Below are 17299 nucleotides of genomic sequence, written 5' to 3' on the forward strand. Positions count from 1 at the left end.
AGCTAAATGCAAATAGAGTCAAAAGAATAAAAATGGAGTTTAATGCATACAGATGAAGTGGTTTCGACACACTTCAGTAATGAGATGTTTACCACATGAGGGAGCTCATTCCTTGGTTAAACTGTTAGCCAGTTGTTGCTTATATTGGAGGAAAACCAGTGAATAATCAGGTGAATAACTCATTCATCTCATCCTCTGGAACACAAGGTACATTTTATGTCACAGGAAAAAAACCTTTCATGTTCAGCCTAAATCTTTTCAGGTCAAATATCCATTTTCTGTAATCATTCTTACTTAATCATTCCAGACATTATATCTGGCCAGCCCCTTCTGAAGGGCCACAATTTGTTAATATTCCTCTAAACTGTGACCAAACTGAAAAAGATTTCCAGGTGTAGTAGGACCCATGAAGGATATACTGAAACTAGTCTTCCTCATTTTTGCACACTTTCTGCCAACATAGCCTACGCTTACGTTAGTTTCATTAGCAATTATGTTTCATAACTGCTTGTATTAACTTTCCAGTCAAGGATGCTTTTTGAGAAAGAAAAAGGCAGCCCCTGACATTCAGGAACTGGCCCAATACTATCAGGTCAAAATTCTACAGAAAAACCCATTGCCCAGATCTTGATTTCTAATTAATATTCTCCAATAAAAGAAACCAGGTCTCTTTGAAGAAATGGCCGGTTCCAGGGATGGGTGGAAATACACAAGATGAGTCTGGAGCATCCTATAGAGTTCCTAATGACCAAAGCTGGAACAATTTCAGCAACAAAATAAATAATGTAGTAGTGCTGGATTATAACCCAAAGTATAAGTAAAAGTCTATAAGTCCCTACTGATAGAAGTAAATAATGAAAGAACAGGAATGAAGAAAGCGGAAGAGGGGGAGGGAGTGAGGGTAGACAAATCTCCCAATATAAAGAATTCCAGATAATTTATGTAGATATTCCCTCCTCCAGTAGGTGGGACATAACTGCCCATTCCCTTAGGTGTGGGTTATGCTTAGTGACTTGCTTCTGAAGAATACAGTATAGAAAGAAAAGAGAAAATAACATTACAGTGGAGAAACCTGGTATATACTAATGTAGCCAAGGTTAAACATCGGTGATAACTCATGTTGATGGCATATACCCTTGATCTGAAGTATTGAGAATAATACTTTTGAGGTCTTCATCCATAAAATCTATAAAGTCAGTCTAACCATGAGAAATACAATCAGGCAAACCCAAATTAGATATTCTGCAACATACCTGACCAGTGCTCAAAATTGTCAAGGTCATTGAAAACATCTTCTTAGACCTAAGGAGACAAGATAACTCAATGTAAGATGGTGTCCTGGATGGGATCCTGGAACAGAAAAAGACATCAGGGAAAAACTAGTAAAATCCAAATAAAATATGAAGTATGGTTAATAATTTATCACTAGTAGATCATTAGTTATGACAAACATACCATACTAATGTAAGATGTTAACAACAGGAAAAAATTGGTGGAGTATACACGATTTCTCTGTACCATCCTTGCAAATTTTCTGCAAACTTAAAACTATTCTAAAATAAAAATTGTATTTAAAGTTTAAAAAATGATCTTTTGACTCATCTAGTCAGATGATTGAATAGGGCAAAAGAGAAATACACATTATTCCCCACTCAACCACATTTCGACCACCATTTCTCTTTTTTTTAACTTATATTTTGGTATCATAAAACTACTTCTGAATTATTGTATTATTTCCTACTCTACCTTTGTCCCACTGCAGTGACAGCTCTGTGAGTCAAGGATTATTTAGCAGCGTACTTCTAAGCTCAATGAGTTTTTATTGAATGAATGAATGATGAAAAAAATAATAAATTTTTCTATATACAAATGACATGATTTGTACCAAAAATTGCGGGGTGGGGAGGGGATTTTTAACAGAACATGATATCTAAGTGCCAGGAAAAAGGCTTAAGATGAACTGCTCTAAAACCAGAATACCCATTTTGGCAAATGTCCTTATTTTTCCTATGTTTAATAATCCAATGTAGCCTGTAAATTCAATTAGGAGAACTAGAAACCAATTTGCAATTGACCTATTTTGGAAGGCTAACAAGTTTAATTAACACTAAAAAGTTCATCATTGCTGCAATAGAAATTTTTATGACAACTATGGTGATGAAAACTGGTTGAACCATTTTTTAGGCTAAAATTAATCTGGTTTTGCTTTATGCCATTGAACTTTTGAGCTTCAAAAATTTGCTCACAGGTAAAAGAGAGATAATCTCTAAGGAAAATCATGACCCTGTGCCTCTACCTGTAGGAAATTAATTAGGCAACTTCTTGTGTATCTTTCTGGTCATTTGAATAAGAGAAAGTAAGACCAACCCTCCAACCAGTTGATTTTATGAGCTTAGCGATCTGTCCTTAATTGGCAAGATAAAATATTTTCAATGTAGAAATTCATTAGACTTAAAACCTCATATTATCTGCAACCAGTTATTATATAAAACTGGGTTATGTGAAATATTGGTAAAATAAAACTTGAAAGCTATGTGATCCATTTATTCTTTAATATTGGGGATTCTTTTAAAAAATGAAGCAAAAAATTAAAATTAAAAAATATATTGGAGATTAACTTGGGGTTCATGACCCCTCCCCCCAAAATCATACACAAATGTTGGACACTCTGTACATACAACTCTTAGTAAAGTGTCTATAGCTTCATCAGAATTTCAAAGTGGTCCATAACTCAAAGAATGTCAGCCCCCATTCCACCCTTTAAAGTTTATTCTTGAATCAAGTCAAACCATCAGACAGTTACACATTTGTTGAGTATTATTTGGGGGGCTTTTAAAATTATATGTAATTGAGTTTGGGTCTGCAGGCATCAGCTTGCATTGAAGGGAATCTGACATTGCCAGGAACTTGAAAACACAGTGCTGTATACCATGGTAGCCATTATAAAAACCTATGATTTTTATTGGTTCTTAGTCCTAGCAAAGACTGGGCTTCTCCTAAACATGTTGTTTGGTTTTTCTTATCAACGGTGTGAATCTTGAAACTGCTCATGAGTTCTTCACCTTGAGAAGTAGGAAACTCAGACCAATTTACAGCTACCCTTTTATCAAATGTATAGGCTTTTGCAACATGCATTTGAAAGTATTAATCTAAACTACAACTACATATTATTAGTTTCCTGTCTTCATTTCCCATCATCTCAATTTTCTCATCTACTTCATGTTATCCTATTGTTTGGTATATATTTTTAAAAGTTCATATCCTTTTTGGAATAAGATGTGAGATGTAAATAGGAAATATATTTAAAAAAGAAGAAAACCGAGCTTATAACTAAAGACAAAAATTCTACCAGACTTCACTTTACTAAAACAAAATTTCTCATTACCTTTCTGTTTGTTATTCTTTTTTTAAAAAATGAAGACAATAAAAGTGAGAACATAAAAAAAAGTTAGTCCTTAATGCATGGAAAAACACTTTAATATATAGGATGGCTTGGTGATGAAATGCACATTTCAGAAGCCACTCAGTACACTACATCAAGATTAAATATTATTTTTTAGGACAATACTGGTATTAATTTTGGCACAGTTTTAAAGTCAACATTATGTATAAGATACCTTATAAAATTAGTTACAGCATTACTCCATTGACTGCTGTATTTAAAAATATATTGCATTTGAATTTTAAATGTTTTCTTTAAGATAAAGATGCTTTACAAAGATGCCTTCCAAATAAAAAATTATTGACAAGTTACCTGAAAACACAGAAATGCTAATTCAATAGCCCTAGAGCATTTACACATCAACAAAAATACAACTTTCATAAATATTAAAGAATCAGAAATAACAATTTTGATAAATACTACAGGAAATATTTGACCTCAGAAATACTGACAGAATTAAACTTTCAGGTTGATGTCACCTTGCTTGAGGTCTTTTCCATGTTCTTTCTCTTATACGTAAAACTCATGTTTTGTAAAATCCAGTCCTATAATATTAGAGAGGAGAAGTTAATTGTCACTCTAATGTGACTCTTAAGATTTCTTACTTTCAAATAACCCTATTGAAAAAACTTTTAAAACCTAACTACATGTCCTATGTTTAAAATTTCTTCAATAAATGTAATAGGAATAATTATAGTGTTAAATAGCTTTCTTATGAACTATTCATGGGGAAAATAAGGTAATAATTTTAATGGTCTACCAAATGTATTATGTCTCAAGGTCATTCAGATCTCTGCATATCAGAGCTCCCGCAGGTTCTAAATACAAAATTAGTAAAAATGAAAATCAAAGTCAATCATATTAGGAAAAAATAAGGCAAATTTGCTAGCTTTTTGGCAAATAAGGATTAAATATTGAATTTTTAAGACCACTAAACTGCTGTTCTCATAAGTACACATTTAAATTACCTCCTGTTATCTTCTGTGGAAAATCATACTTGGGAGGCATCACCTGTCTTCTGCCCATTCCATGAGATCGTGAAAGCAAGCAGTCTACATACATGTCCCAGAAATCCTGAGCTATACTTAAGAAGACATTGTAATGTTTGGGCCGCTGAGATTTTTGCAAGAACAACATGAAATTCCAGAAAGCATCCACATTGTGCTGTATCTTGAGTTCCTTGAGATCTATCATGGTCAAAGAGCAAGCATTCCAACACTGGAAATCAATATCTTCTGTGATGCCTGGGCTGATGCTGGCAAGCACCCCCTTTTGGAATTCAAAATCAGCATTAATCAGATTGATTAGCATCATGCAGCCCAGTGGTAGGCAGAACCATCTTCTTGTGACAAAACCCATATTCTATACAGAAGGGGGAAAAAAAAACAAGGAATATATTTTTTTAAGTTTTTATTTTTATATTTAAATTCAAGTTAGTTAACATACAATGCTACACCGGTTTCAGGAGCAGAACCCAGTGATTCATCACCCAGACGTTGCTCGTCCCAACAAGTGCCCTCCTTATTGTCCATCACCCATTTAGCCCATCCTCCTACCCACCTGCCCACCAGCAACCTTCGGTTTGTTCTCTGTATTTAAGAGTCTCTTATGGTTTGCCTCTCTCTCTGTTTTTATTTTATTTTATTTTTCCTTTCCCTCCCCAATGTTCATCTATTTTGTTTCTCTAAAAAAAAAAAAGAGGGAATATATTTTTAAGTTAAAAAGAAAATTATTCGGGACGCTTGGGTGGCTCAGTCTATTAAGTGTCTGCCTTTGGCTCAGGTCATGATCCCAGAGTCCTGGGATCGAGTCCCGCTTCAGGCTCCTTGCTCAGCGGGGAGCCTGCTTCTCTCTCTGCCTGCCGCTCCCCTTGTTTGTGCTCTCTCTCTGACAAATAAATAAATAAAATCTTTAAAAAAATAAATAAAAATAAAAAATTTATTCAATTACTTAATGATCTGTTTAAACCTAAAAATTTGTAAATACATACGTATTTGGTTTTGATCAAGCCAAATTTGCCTTCTATGTATTTGTTGGTTTTCCTCTAAGTTGCCGACTCTGGGACCTTCCTTTGAAAAAAATAGTTACAATTTGTTTACCAACCTTCTGATAAAGTCTTCAGGAGCCACTGAAATCCAAAACATGTTTATGAAGATGTGATGGATTCATTTCATCACAGACTTTTAGAGCTGAAAGAAATCTTTAAAAGCACGTGCTCCAACCTTCTCCCTTTACAAATTAGAAAAATTCCCCTGATATGTCTCAGCAAGTTCTCAGGTCTCCGGTCACCCTATCCAAGACTCCTACCACAACACATTCCAACTAAGGGGATCAGAATACCGTCCATTCTATGTGGAGCCATGAGAAAAAGGTGTTCATTTATTTATTTAATTTAGATGTCACCAGTCTATTAACCCAAATGGTGTTGGATGCTCAAGCACCAATTTTCAAAGTTACTGATGCTTCTTACATTTATTCATCGAAAAATATTTGTTATGCACTGATGCCTGGTACATCCCTGGCTTCTCTCAGGTTGTTCAGGATCTGTTTGGAGAAGATTAACATACACACCTGAAGGAGCACGAAGACAGTAAAGGTAATATGATCTAATATGATATAGTGCAGGGTCAATGACATTCGGCAAAATCTTGGCATTTTCTAATGGTTCTTTGCTCAAGTTTCCCTGCCAACTGATCACTCAGTAAATTGGCTACATAAGTGGACATCGAGGGCTAAATTGGCTTTGAATTGCCACGGAGCTACTATTCCAGGCTAACATTGGAAATGTCCCTGACACAACCTTGACAGCCGGGGGGGGGGTGGGATGTGACAGATCCAGAAGACTCACCACCTCCTTACTGATATACCGCTGTCTGACACCTCCCTTAAAATAAGTTAGGATAAAGAAACAAATCAAAAGAAACACATTTAAACTTAGGTTATTCCGGTCGTTTCACATTGTCGAAAACTGCAGATTCCCCCAAATGAGCTGAGACTGCCAATTTATGATACGAGTTCTAAAAGAAAAGGACTGGGTGGGGCCTGAGAATTTTCTTCCACAAGAATTTCAGGTTACACTCCTGACCAGTGCCCTCCTCCGGGTCGGTCGTCCGGGCTCGGGAGAGGGAACGCGAGCGCTAATGGAGTACCTCTCTTCCGCGCCGAGGCGCGCGTCCAGCGCGGTGCTCCCGTGCGCTCAGCTCGCTCGGGGTCTCGGGCGGCTCCTACCTGGGAGGAACAAGAGGTCTCAGCGCGGGCACCGGACGACTCCCGGACCTTCCGGCCCCAACCCCCAGCCCAGCCGGACCCACCCCCGGCGGCAGTCGAAAGGCGGGAAGCCGTCCTCCGCGGGCGCCCAGAGCGCCTCGAACTCGCCCTGCTGAAGTGTGTCGGCCCCGCGGCGCTCCGGGGCTGGGAGGCTCGCCGAGGGCGGAGCTTCGGGCTCTGCAGCGAACCTCGCGAGTGGCGCGGTGGTCAGCCCCGCAGCCCGAACCACGCTCCTTTTCTAGAGAAAGAGGCGGCAAAGAGTGGGTGGCCACGCTCCCGAGACCCAGCCCTCGTCTCGCCCACCTTCCCTGACTGGAGACCCACTGGGCCCGCCACGCCCTGCACTGGGTCGCTGCTCCCGTCTTGTACTCCTCCGAATTTCTCGAAATTACAGCGGCTCAGGTATTCCTCGCTCTTTCCCTTCCTCTTTCTGCCTTTCTGTGAGAAAATCCAGCACAGCAGTCAGTCTACTACATACCAAGGGTATTTCCTCCCTCCACCCACCCAGCCTTCCTCCCAATTCTGCTATCCAGAGAAGAACTTTCCTAAGGCTATGGACTCTATTAAAATTAACCTCCTTGATGAGTTCTAACCTCTAGCTAAGTGCCATTTAAATTAGTAATACTAACACATACACAGTTGCAACGTATCTTCCCTTCTACCTAACTAGTGTTTAACGCTGAGAAGAGAGTTTTCCTTAACCTTTGGTAGAATGAAGACTCGGCTCAAGTCCCTTAAATATCTATCTGTATATTGTGCATCAGTCTCAGCCTTGACACATCATTTGGACTACCTCTGTGTTTAAGTCTGTGCCCAAATCCCAATAGCAATCATCACAGGAGCTGTATGGGAAATCAACCCAAAGCTAGTTGCCTTATCCCCACTTACCCTTAGGCAGGTCACCCTTTCCTCATGGGTTCTTCAGCAGGGATGGTGAGACTGTGGTCAAACCCAACAGCCCCATCTCCCAGCAGCTGTCCTCCCTAAAGTCCACTTCTCCCAGCCCTACAGCTATTCAAAGCTCCACCCTGCCCTCCTCATCATCAGTGCAGCCATCATTAGTCCTGCCCTGAATGCCTTTTCATGTCCCTCCCAACATCAGGACCAGCTCTTCCACAAAACAGAACTGAGAAGTGATTCATTTACCCTGATTAGGTAGAATGCACACAAATCCATCTCACAGCAGATTTTCTTCAGCTCTAGGTTTCCAGGCATTTCAGTCCACTATTAATCATGGACTCTTAAAATTAGCAGAGACATTAAAAATGACCTAATCCAACATCCAACATCCCATCTGAAACTTGAACCCCTCCCTCTCCCAAAGAATTCCCCACCCACCAAAGCTGTTGTCCAATTTGACTTGACCTTGGGCACTCCATTCCTATAAAACAAGCAAAGGACACAAACTAGTAATTCATAGAAGAGTAATAACCAAAATCCAGTATATATGAGAAAAGATGTTTGCCTTCAAGGAAATAATACATTGTTTTCTCTAATTAAAGTTTAACAAAAATTGAAGCATTTGATATTATACATTAGCAAATTTTTGAGAAAATGAACACTTTCATATGCTTTTGAGAAGAGTGTCAGCTAGTGAGTATAATCACCATGGAAGAAAACTGGCATACTTTTTTCAATCTGAAAATGATCCAGAAATTCCACTCTTAGTGTCTACCATCAAGTCAATGACAGAAAATATCCACTATACGATTGATTTCTCTCCAGGGTCCACTGCTACATTATAAATAGAACCTGTCTAAATGATGACAAATGTATTCTTTAAATCATTTTAAATGGTTTAAATGATTTAAAAATGATTTAAATCCAGAAAATGAAACCTCCAAGGAAAGAAGGTAAGAGAGGAGAAAGAAGAAGAATCAGAGTAAGGAAAAGGGGAAAGAGGAGAAAAACAGGAGCCTAAAAAAGTGAGATATGGATAGTAAACTTGGAATTTGTTAATTGATAAATACATATGGTAAAAAGTGAGATAATAGATATTGAATTTACACTTTGTAAAGTTGTTCAATATGTATGGTAAAATTTCTTGGGTAATTTCTAAATGACAGAAATAAGGAACACAACTTTTGAACAGGTAGAAAATAAAAACTGAATAAGAAAAACAGATTGATATGTGAGCAGTGTAGGTGGTCTTGCTCTGTGCTTCGCTGCAGGCTGCAATTTTGTCCTCTGAGTCATGTGGGGTTGGATGATTCTTCTCCTGATTCTAACACAGCCCACTGTTACAGTGAGCTGGCCACTCCGGGCCCTTCCTCCTGGAGGATCCAGAGAACTTCCAGACGTAGAAGGCAGCTCTACTGCTCTACAGAGGAGTGGGATCTTTTCAGCCACAAAGCCTATTGTTGAACCCCTACCCCTTAGGTATGGTGCTGACTCTGCTCTCTTGTCTTTATTAGACTGACGGAGTCCCTGGGGGGCTTAGTGGAGAGCCCATTGCCTGGGAGCTCCTGGACCACCAAAAGTCAACTGGCTAGCGCAGAGCCCCCAAACACCTTCCAGACCATCCATCTAGAAGGGTGTGGATAAGATCTCCCTCCACCAGCTATAACCTTGGAACACGGCACTAAGCATGTCCAGCCAGGTGTCAGAATCCTGGGCAGGCAAATTCAGAGCGTAAGTGTTATCAGAACTTGAAGGTCTTCTCCATCTGGATGTTCCTTGTCCTGGATGAAGAGCCTGTTTAATACACACATGTGAGTGGGTTGCCTATAACTGCGGGATGGAGTGATGTCACTCTTCTCCTTAGGTTCTGCTGTATGCTTTGCTGTCCTTGGCAACTGGACGTTGGCTCTGATGTCTTGGCTCTTAGATGGGGGTTTGTGCTTCACGTTTAGCTGCTGGAAGATGGTGTCATTTTCATCCTTGCTTCCTCAACATCTGCCAAGAGTTCCTTCATACTTGGGTGTCTTATTGTCACTTTATTTGGTGTTCAGCGTCTCTTCCATGAGAACTTGTCTGTGTGCAGATAACAGTTGAAGCAATGTGTAGGTTGGCTGTAGAAAGGGGTATGATGGAGTAGTTAGTATGCAATTCTTATGTTTCACATGTCAAAGTCCTTTCTTCAACATAGTGTATATGTGCATATATTGGTCTGAAGGGGGCAATAGAACAGCAAAGCCTGCTCAGGACATGGAATGATGGCTACTGTGTGGCGTAAATGAATTTTTCTCGTGAAATAAAATTGAATATATATTTTTTAAAAAGAAAGAAAAAGGGATTAGCAAATAGGAACTCAATTCAGAAGGCAAGAACAGAGGGGGGGAAAGCATAGAGAAAAATGACAAGTAGAAAGCATATTTAAGATAGAAGAACTAAATCAATAATCACAATAAATTCACATGGTCTGAACTTGTCAATTAAAAGAGGAACAATATGGTTAGATTTTAAAATTCTGCTATATGCTGTTAAGACAAGATACACAAAAAAATAAGGACAGGGAAACTTGAAAAGAACAGAAATAGATATACCATGCAAATGTTAATTTTTTTAACTGATACAATTTTATTAAAAAAAATAAAAGAAATGATAAAGGAGAAAAAAGGAATACTGTATAATGATAGAAGATGCAATTCAGGAAGAAGATACAAATATTCTAAATTTACATACAGTTCAACATAGCCACAAAATACATAATGCAAAAATTGACAGAAGTAGAGGGAAAATTGGAGAAACTCACCATCATAATGAAAAATTCAACAAACTTTAGGTTAGAAAAACAAATAATTACTAAAAGTATAGATGATTTGAACAACACAGTTAACAATTTTATATAGAACCATGAAACATACAGTTAGAGAACACTCTCAATAGAAAATAAAGTAAGTCTCATGGACATAAAGCAAGTCTCAACAGATTTCAAAAACTGTTATCATTCAAATTTTGTTACCTGATCATGATATAGAAAGTTTACAAATAAAAGCAAAAACATAAATTTCCATATGTTTAGAAATTTAGACAACAATGTTTTTATTTATACAATAATCTTATTTAATAATAAATTTTAAAATAAATTACAGGGGTGCCTAGATGGCTTTTGATTTCAGTTCAGGGTCCTGGGATCAAGCTCTGCATACAGCTCTGCATTCAGGAAGCAGTCTGCTTCAAGATTCTTTCCCTCTCCCTCTACACTTCCCCCTACTCTTGCACTCTCTTTCTCTTTAAAATAAATAAATCTTTAAAAAATAAAAATAAATTATAATGGCAACCATAAAATATTTAGAACTGTATAATAATAAAAATATGGCATATCAAAACCTGTGAGAAGTCATTAAAATCATCCTTAGAAGGAAATTTACATCTTTAAATTCTTGTGGCAAAAAAGGAAAACAGGCTGTGAATTGATGATACAAGGAACTAAATTTAACAGTTCTAAGAGAAATAACAGAATAAAGACCCCCAAAGGATAAGAGATTTTATAAAACTACACATTAATGAGCTAGGGAAAAAAACAGTTGATTCTTTTTAGAAAGAATAATAAAATAGACAACCTCTGTTGAGACTGATCAAGAAAAAAATGAAAGAAGGTACGAATAATATTGGGAGAAAAATGGTATATATCTTATCTATACATATAAAAAGGGATTAAAAAGATATGTGACCATGAAGAAACATGATATACCATAAATTTGAAAACATAAATGAAATTAATATATCCTTAGAAAAATATATTTGTAAAATTCATATAAGAATGCAAAACCTGAGAGGGGTGGGAGGGATGGGGCGGCTGGGTGATAGACATTGGGGAGGGTATGTGCTATGGTGAGCGCTGTGAATTGTGCAAGACTGTTGAATCACAGACCTGTGCCTCTGAAACAAATAATACATTATATGTTAAAAAAAAAAAAGAAGAAGATAGCAGGAGGGGAAGAATGAAGGGGGAGAAATCAGAGGGAGAGATGAACCATGAGAGACGATGGACTCTGAAAAACAAACTGAGGGTTCTAGAGGGGAGGGCGTGGAAGGATGGGTTAGCCTGGTGATGGGTATTAAAGAGGGCACATTCTGCATGGAGCACTGGGTGTTATATGCAAATAATGAATTGTGGAACACTACATCAAAAACTAATGATGTGATGTATGGTGATTAACATAACATAATAATGAAAAAAATAATAATTAAAAAAAGAATGCAAAACCTGAATAGTCAATGACATTTAAAGACCTTGAATCTTCCCATTGGAAAAAAAAAATCAAGCCCATATGATTTTACACTCAACTTTCAAGGATCAAATATTTCCCGAAAATTAAAAAAATGATAAAACCGCTAAATTCATTTTAATATACCAAAGTGAGAACATTGTGTGAACAAGAGTAAAGGCACAAGCCCATCTCACCAATAAGTATAGATAAAAAATCCCAGAAACCCCTCGTTGCCTCAGTTGGTACAGCATGGGAATCTTGATATCCTGGGTTATAAGTTTGAGCCCCACATTGGGTACAGAGATTACTTAAAACTCTTAAAAAGAAAAAATCCTAAACAAAATACTAGCAAACCAAATTCAGCAGGATTTATAAAGACACGTACCAGTATCAAGCTAGGATTATCCTAGGGTTGCAAAAGTAATTCCACATATGAAAAATCAATTACTGTATTCACCATATAAACAAATTAAAGGAAGAAACCACTTGATAAAATTCAACACACATTCAAGATTAAAAAACAAAACAAAATGAAATGAAATAACTCTTAGCAAACTAAGAATAGAAGGAAATTTCCTTAACCTCATATCCACCAAAACCCTAAAACAAGTATCTTTCTTACGGTAAAACATTAAAAACATTCTCTTTTAAAGCAGGAATTAGGGGCACCTGGGGGCACAGTCGGTTAAGGGTCTAGTTTGGGCTAAAGTCTAAGCTCAGGGTTGTGAGATCAAGCCCATGGGGCTCCTCCCTCAGTGTGGAGTCTGCTTGGGTTTCTCTCTCCCTCTTCCTTTGCCCCTCCCCCTGTGCTCGCCCTCTCTCTCTCTCTCACTGAAATAAATAAATCTTTAAAAAAAATTCGGAACTAGGGGCGCCTGGGCGGCTCAGTCATTAAGCATCTGCCTTCGGCTCAGGTCATGATCCCAGAATCCTGGGATCGAGCCCTGCATCGGGCTTACTGCTCAGCAGGAAGCCTGCTTCTCCCTCTCCCACTCCCCCTGCTTGTGTTCCTGCTCTCGCTATCTCTCTCTCTCTGTCAAATAAATAATAAAATCTTTAGAAAAAAAATTAGGAACTAGACAAAGAAATAATACAATATACATAAAAAAATAAAAGAAGATAGCAGGAGGGGCAGAATGAAGGGGGGGAAATCGGAGGGGGATACAAACCATGAGAGACAATGGACTCTGAAAAACAAACTGAGGGTTCTAGAAGGGAGGGGGGTGGGGGGATGGGTTAGCCTGGTGATGGGTATTAAAGAGGGCACGTTCTGCATGGAGCACTGGGTGTTATATACAAACAATGAATCATTGAACACTACATCAAAAACTAACGATGTAATGTATGGTGATTAATAAAACAATAAAAAATTTAATAAAAATCCCACCTTCTAGGTTAAAATGACAATTTGTGGCTTGGGCAAGTTACTTAATGTCTTTGTGACACTGTTTCCTTATTTGTAAAACGGGGATGTAAAACAAACCTGCTTCATAGGGCTGTTTAGATAATTAAATATTTATAAAGTGTTTGGAACAGTGCCTAGCACATAGTAACCACGCTATATATAAGCTTTTGTTTAAAAAAATAATAAATTATATCCACAGACAAATTAAATTAACAAGAGAATTTTGTAAGGTTCTGTAAGATTGCTGGATATAGGATCAATCTACAAAAATCCAATGCATCTCAATATATGAGCAACACACAGAAAATATAAATCAGATAGAGGGGTGCCTGGGTGGCTCAGTTGTTAAGCGTCTGCCTTCGGCTCAGGTCGTGATCTCAGGGTCCTGGGATCGAGCCCCGCATCGTGCTCCCTGCTCAGCAGGAAGCCTGCTTCTCCCTCTCCCACTCCCCCTGCTTGTGTTCCCTCTCTAGCTGTGTCTCTCTCTGTCAAATAAATAAATAAAATCTTTAAAAAATATATATATAAATTAGAAAAACAGGTGCTATTTACAATAGCAACAAAAATATAAGGCATTTAGAAATAAATTTAACAAGGGCATATACATCGTTTATGGAAATTTTTTTTTTAAGATTTTATTTATCTATCTGAGAGAGAGAGAATGAGAGATAGAGAGCACGAGAGGGAAGAGGGTCAGAGGGAGAAGCAGACTCCCCGCCGAGCAGGGAGCCCGATGTGGGACTCGATCCCGGGACTCCAGGATCATGACCCAAGCCGAAGGCAGTCGCTTAACCAACTGAGCCACCCAGGCGCCCCGTTTATGGAAATTTTTAAAAATTTGAAAGATATTGAAGAATCTAAATAAAAATAATGCTAATATATGGTGTATAAAGATATCCATCTTCCCTGAGTAATATATAAAATTCAATCAAAATCAACAAGGTTAATGAAAAGTTATTCTGAAAGTTGTATGATAATGCAAAGATCCAAGATAACTAAGATTTTCCTAAAGAACCACAAGAAGGAGAGAGACTCACTAGTAATTAAACAGGGTGTTCCTGGCTCAGGAATAAATAAATCAACCAGTGGAGTAGATTAAAGAGCCTCAAAACAGACCCTACACATTTATGAGACTGCGTATGTAACATAATCAGTTTTGTAGATCTGTAGGAAAACAGTGGCTTTTCCAGTAAATAAGGCTAGGACAGTTGGTTATCCATATGGAAAAAATAAAAGTGGATTCCTACCTCATTTTATCACAAAAATTAATCCCAGGTAAATTAAGAATTCAAGTGTGAAAAGCAAAGCATTCTAACTTTAAGAGAAATTCAGAAGAGTATCTTTCTGATCTTGAGGTTGGCAAGGATTTCTTATACAAAATACAAGTAGTGCTAACCATAAAAAAATTAATACATTTAACTACATTAAAATTACTGTTCTGTTAATCACAACACATCATAAGCAAAGATAAAAGATAACTATAATCAGGAGAAGATAATTACACTACATAAAACTACAAATAGATTAGAAATAGGATCCAAGATCTAAGAGTCTTCCATGAAATCAATAAGTACAAATACCATAATAGAAAACCTAGCAAAAGGCATAAAGAGGCATTTCATAAATAAGAAAGCATAATGAATGAATGCATAAATATACTCATAACCTCAATACAAGCAGGGAAGTGCAAATTAAGACCACAATCAGATATGAACTAATACCTATAGAACCTAAAGAAGTCTAGCAACATCAAGTACCGGTAATCATATAAAATATCTTAGTCAGGGTCCTCCAGCAAAACATGGGAAAAAAGAGATATGTGTGTGTGTGTGTGTGTAACTTTACATATTTAAAAATTTATTATAAGGAATTAGCTCATGTGATTATGGAGGGTTGGAAGTCTCTTGACCTGCTGTCTACAAGCTGGTGACCCAGGAAATCTGGTGATGTAGTTTCAGTCCAAGTCCAGAGGCCTGAGAACCAGGAGAGCCAATGTGGGTAAGCCCCAGTCCAAGGGAAAGAAAAAAACCGATGTCTCATCTCAATAAGTCAGGCAGAGAGAGTAAATTCTCCCTCACCAGGCCTTTTTGTTCTATTTAGGTCCCCAAGAGATCTCCACCCACTCTGGAGAAGGCAACCTTCTCTGCTCAGTTTACCAAGTCAAATGTTTATCTCATCTAAGAACACCCTAATAGACTCACCCAGAAATTCCATTTGACCAAATTTCTGGGTACCCAATGTCCCAGTCAAGCTTACTCATATAGTTAACCATCACATGTAGCAACAGGGACCCTTACACAGCTAAGAGGAGCACAAATTCATTCAATTAGTCTAGAACACAAACTGGTACTATCTTCTAAATTTGAACAAGCACATAATTTAAAATCTTTTCACTCCAAGAGTATATCTTGAAGAAAGTCTTACATGTGGGCACCAAGAAACTTACACTAGAATGGAATGTTGTTAGCACCGTTCATAAACGCAGAAAACGTGGAAATAATCAAAATGACCATTAACAGGAGAATGGATAAATTAACTGATATGTTCTCATACTGGGATGTTATTCAGTAGTGAAAATGAATGGACTCCAGGGGCGCCTGGGTGGCTCAGTCGTTAAGCATCTGCCTTCTGCTCAGGTCATGATCCCAGGGTCCTGGGATCGAACCCTGCACTGGGCTCCCTGCTCAGTGGGGAGTCTGCTTCTCCCTCTCCCTCTGCCCCCGTCTTGTGCTCTCTCTCTCTCTCTCTCTCTCATGCTCTCTCTCTCAAGCTCTCTCAAATAAATAAATAAAATCTTAAAAAAAAAAGAAAATGAATAGGCTCCAGCTATACTCTTTATAGATGAAAAAAAGCAATTTGCAGAAAATACCATTTTTATAAATTTCAAAGACAAGCAAAATGAAACCATATGTTCTTTACAAATACATATATATGATAAAATAATTTTAATAGTAAGAAAGTGATTAGCATGAAATTCAGGAGAATGGTTAGGTTTGGGTATACAAGGGAATGAGATCTAGAAAGAATGTATAAAGAACTTCAATGAATGGTGGATTCACTAGTCATTTATGATTATGGTTTCCAACATATATATGTTAGGTATGTTCTTTCCTACTATGGAAAATGCATAATAAAAGTGTTAGGATAGTACAGAATAATATATTTCAAATACAGAAAGACAAAGCTGGCTGACTGGTCACAATGATTTGAAATGGAAATAAAAGAGAACTCATGTTTTTAGCTTACCTGCTTATGGGGGTGACAATAATAAATATGAAAAACGGAAAGGAAGATGATTAGTGGGGAGGATGGATTTGATTTAGTATTTACTGCATTAGAATTGACTTTGAATTTTCCAGAGTATCTAACATTTAGCTAGAAATATAACTAAGTTGAGAGGTCTCTATTTTGACATAAAACTAATTACTGCTTTGAGAATATACAATGATAAAATACAGCTGAGATGAAGATGGAGGACTATGCCTAAATTTAGGGGTCCTTGAGTTGCAAATGTAATCAATGAAGGAAGGAGAGAAAGAATATTCAGTCTATACAAGCTCTAGGGTAGTATAATGTCACAGAACCAAAGGGAGGATTTTACCGTCTGAATGTCTGTGTCCCTCCCAAAATTTATCTGTTGAACACCTAACTCCCTAAACGTGATGGCATTAGAAAGTAGAGATTTGGAGGAATGCTTAAGTCATTGAGGGTCGAACCCTTATGAATGGGATTAGTGTTTTATAAAACAGGTTCCAGAGAGATCCCTAGTGCCTTCTACCACGTGAGGACACAGTTAAGAATTAGGCAGTCTGCAACCCAGAAGAGAGCCTTCACTAGAACCCAACTATGCTAGCACCCTGATCTTGGACTTCAATCTTCAGAACTGTGAGAAATAAATTTCTGTTGTTTATAAATTACCCAGTCTTTTGTATTTTATTATAGCATCCCAAACAGACTAAAACAGAGGATATATTTCTTTTTTCTTTTTTAAGTTTTATTTATTTATTTGCCAGAGAGAGAGAGAGAGAG

The 17299-nt window shown here is 37.6% G+C and overlaps 1 protein-coding gene across 1 annotated transcript; it reads right to left on the bottom strand.

The window, feature by feature from the left end:
• Positions 1-3952: 3952 nt before the first annotated feature.
• FAM237B (family with sequence similarity 237 member B) lies at positions 3953-4801 on the bottom strand. Its single transcript, XM_088018694.1, has 2 exons — positions 4411-4801; positions 3953-3987 (listed from the first exon to the last, which is right to left on the bottom strand). Exons 1-2 carry the CDS (start codon positions 4799-4801, stop codon positions 3953-3955), a joined length of 426 nt encoding a protein of 141 aa, XP_087874820.1.
• Between the last annotated feature and the right edge of the window lie 12498 nt (positions 4802-17299).

Source organism: Eumetopias jubatus, unplaced genomic scaffold (genome assembly GCF_037043125.1).
Source record: "Eumetopias jubatus isolate StellerSeaLion01/CBP00866 unplaced genomic scaffold, mEumJub1_p1.0 scaffold_14, whole genome shotgun sequence".
NCBI lineage: Eukaryota > Metazoa > Chordata > Mammalia > Carnivora > Otariidae > Eumetopias > Eumetopias jubatus.

Excerpts from the sequence above, each read along its gene's own strand:
- FAM237B (XM_088018694.1), bottom strand. The coding sequence starts at position 4,801 with ATGGGTTTTGTCACAAGAAGATGGTTCTGCCTACCACTGGGCTGCATG. Across the intron at positions 3,988-4,410 it reads TCCACAGAAGATAACAGGAG|GACTGGATTTTACAAAACAT; the intron begins GTAATTTAAATG and ends CTAATATTATAG.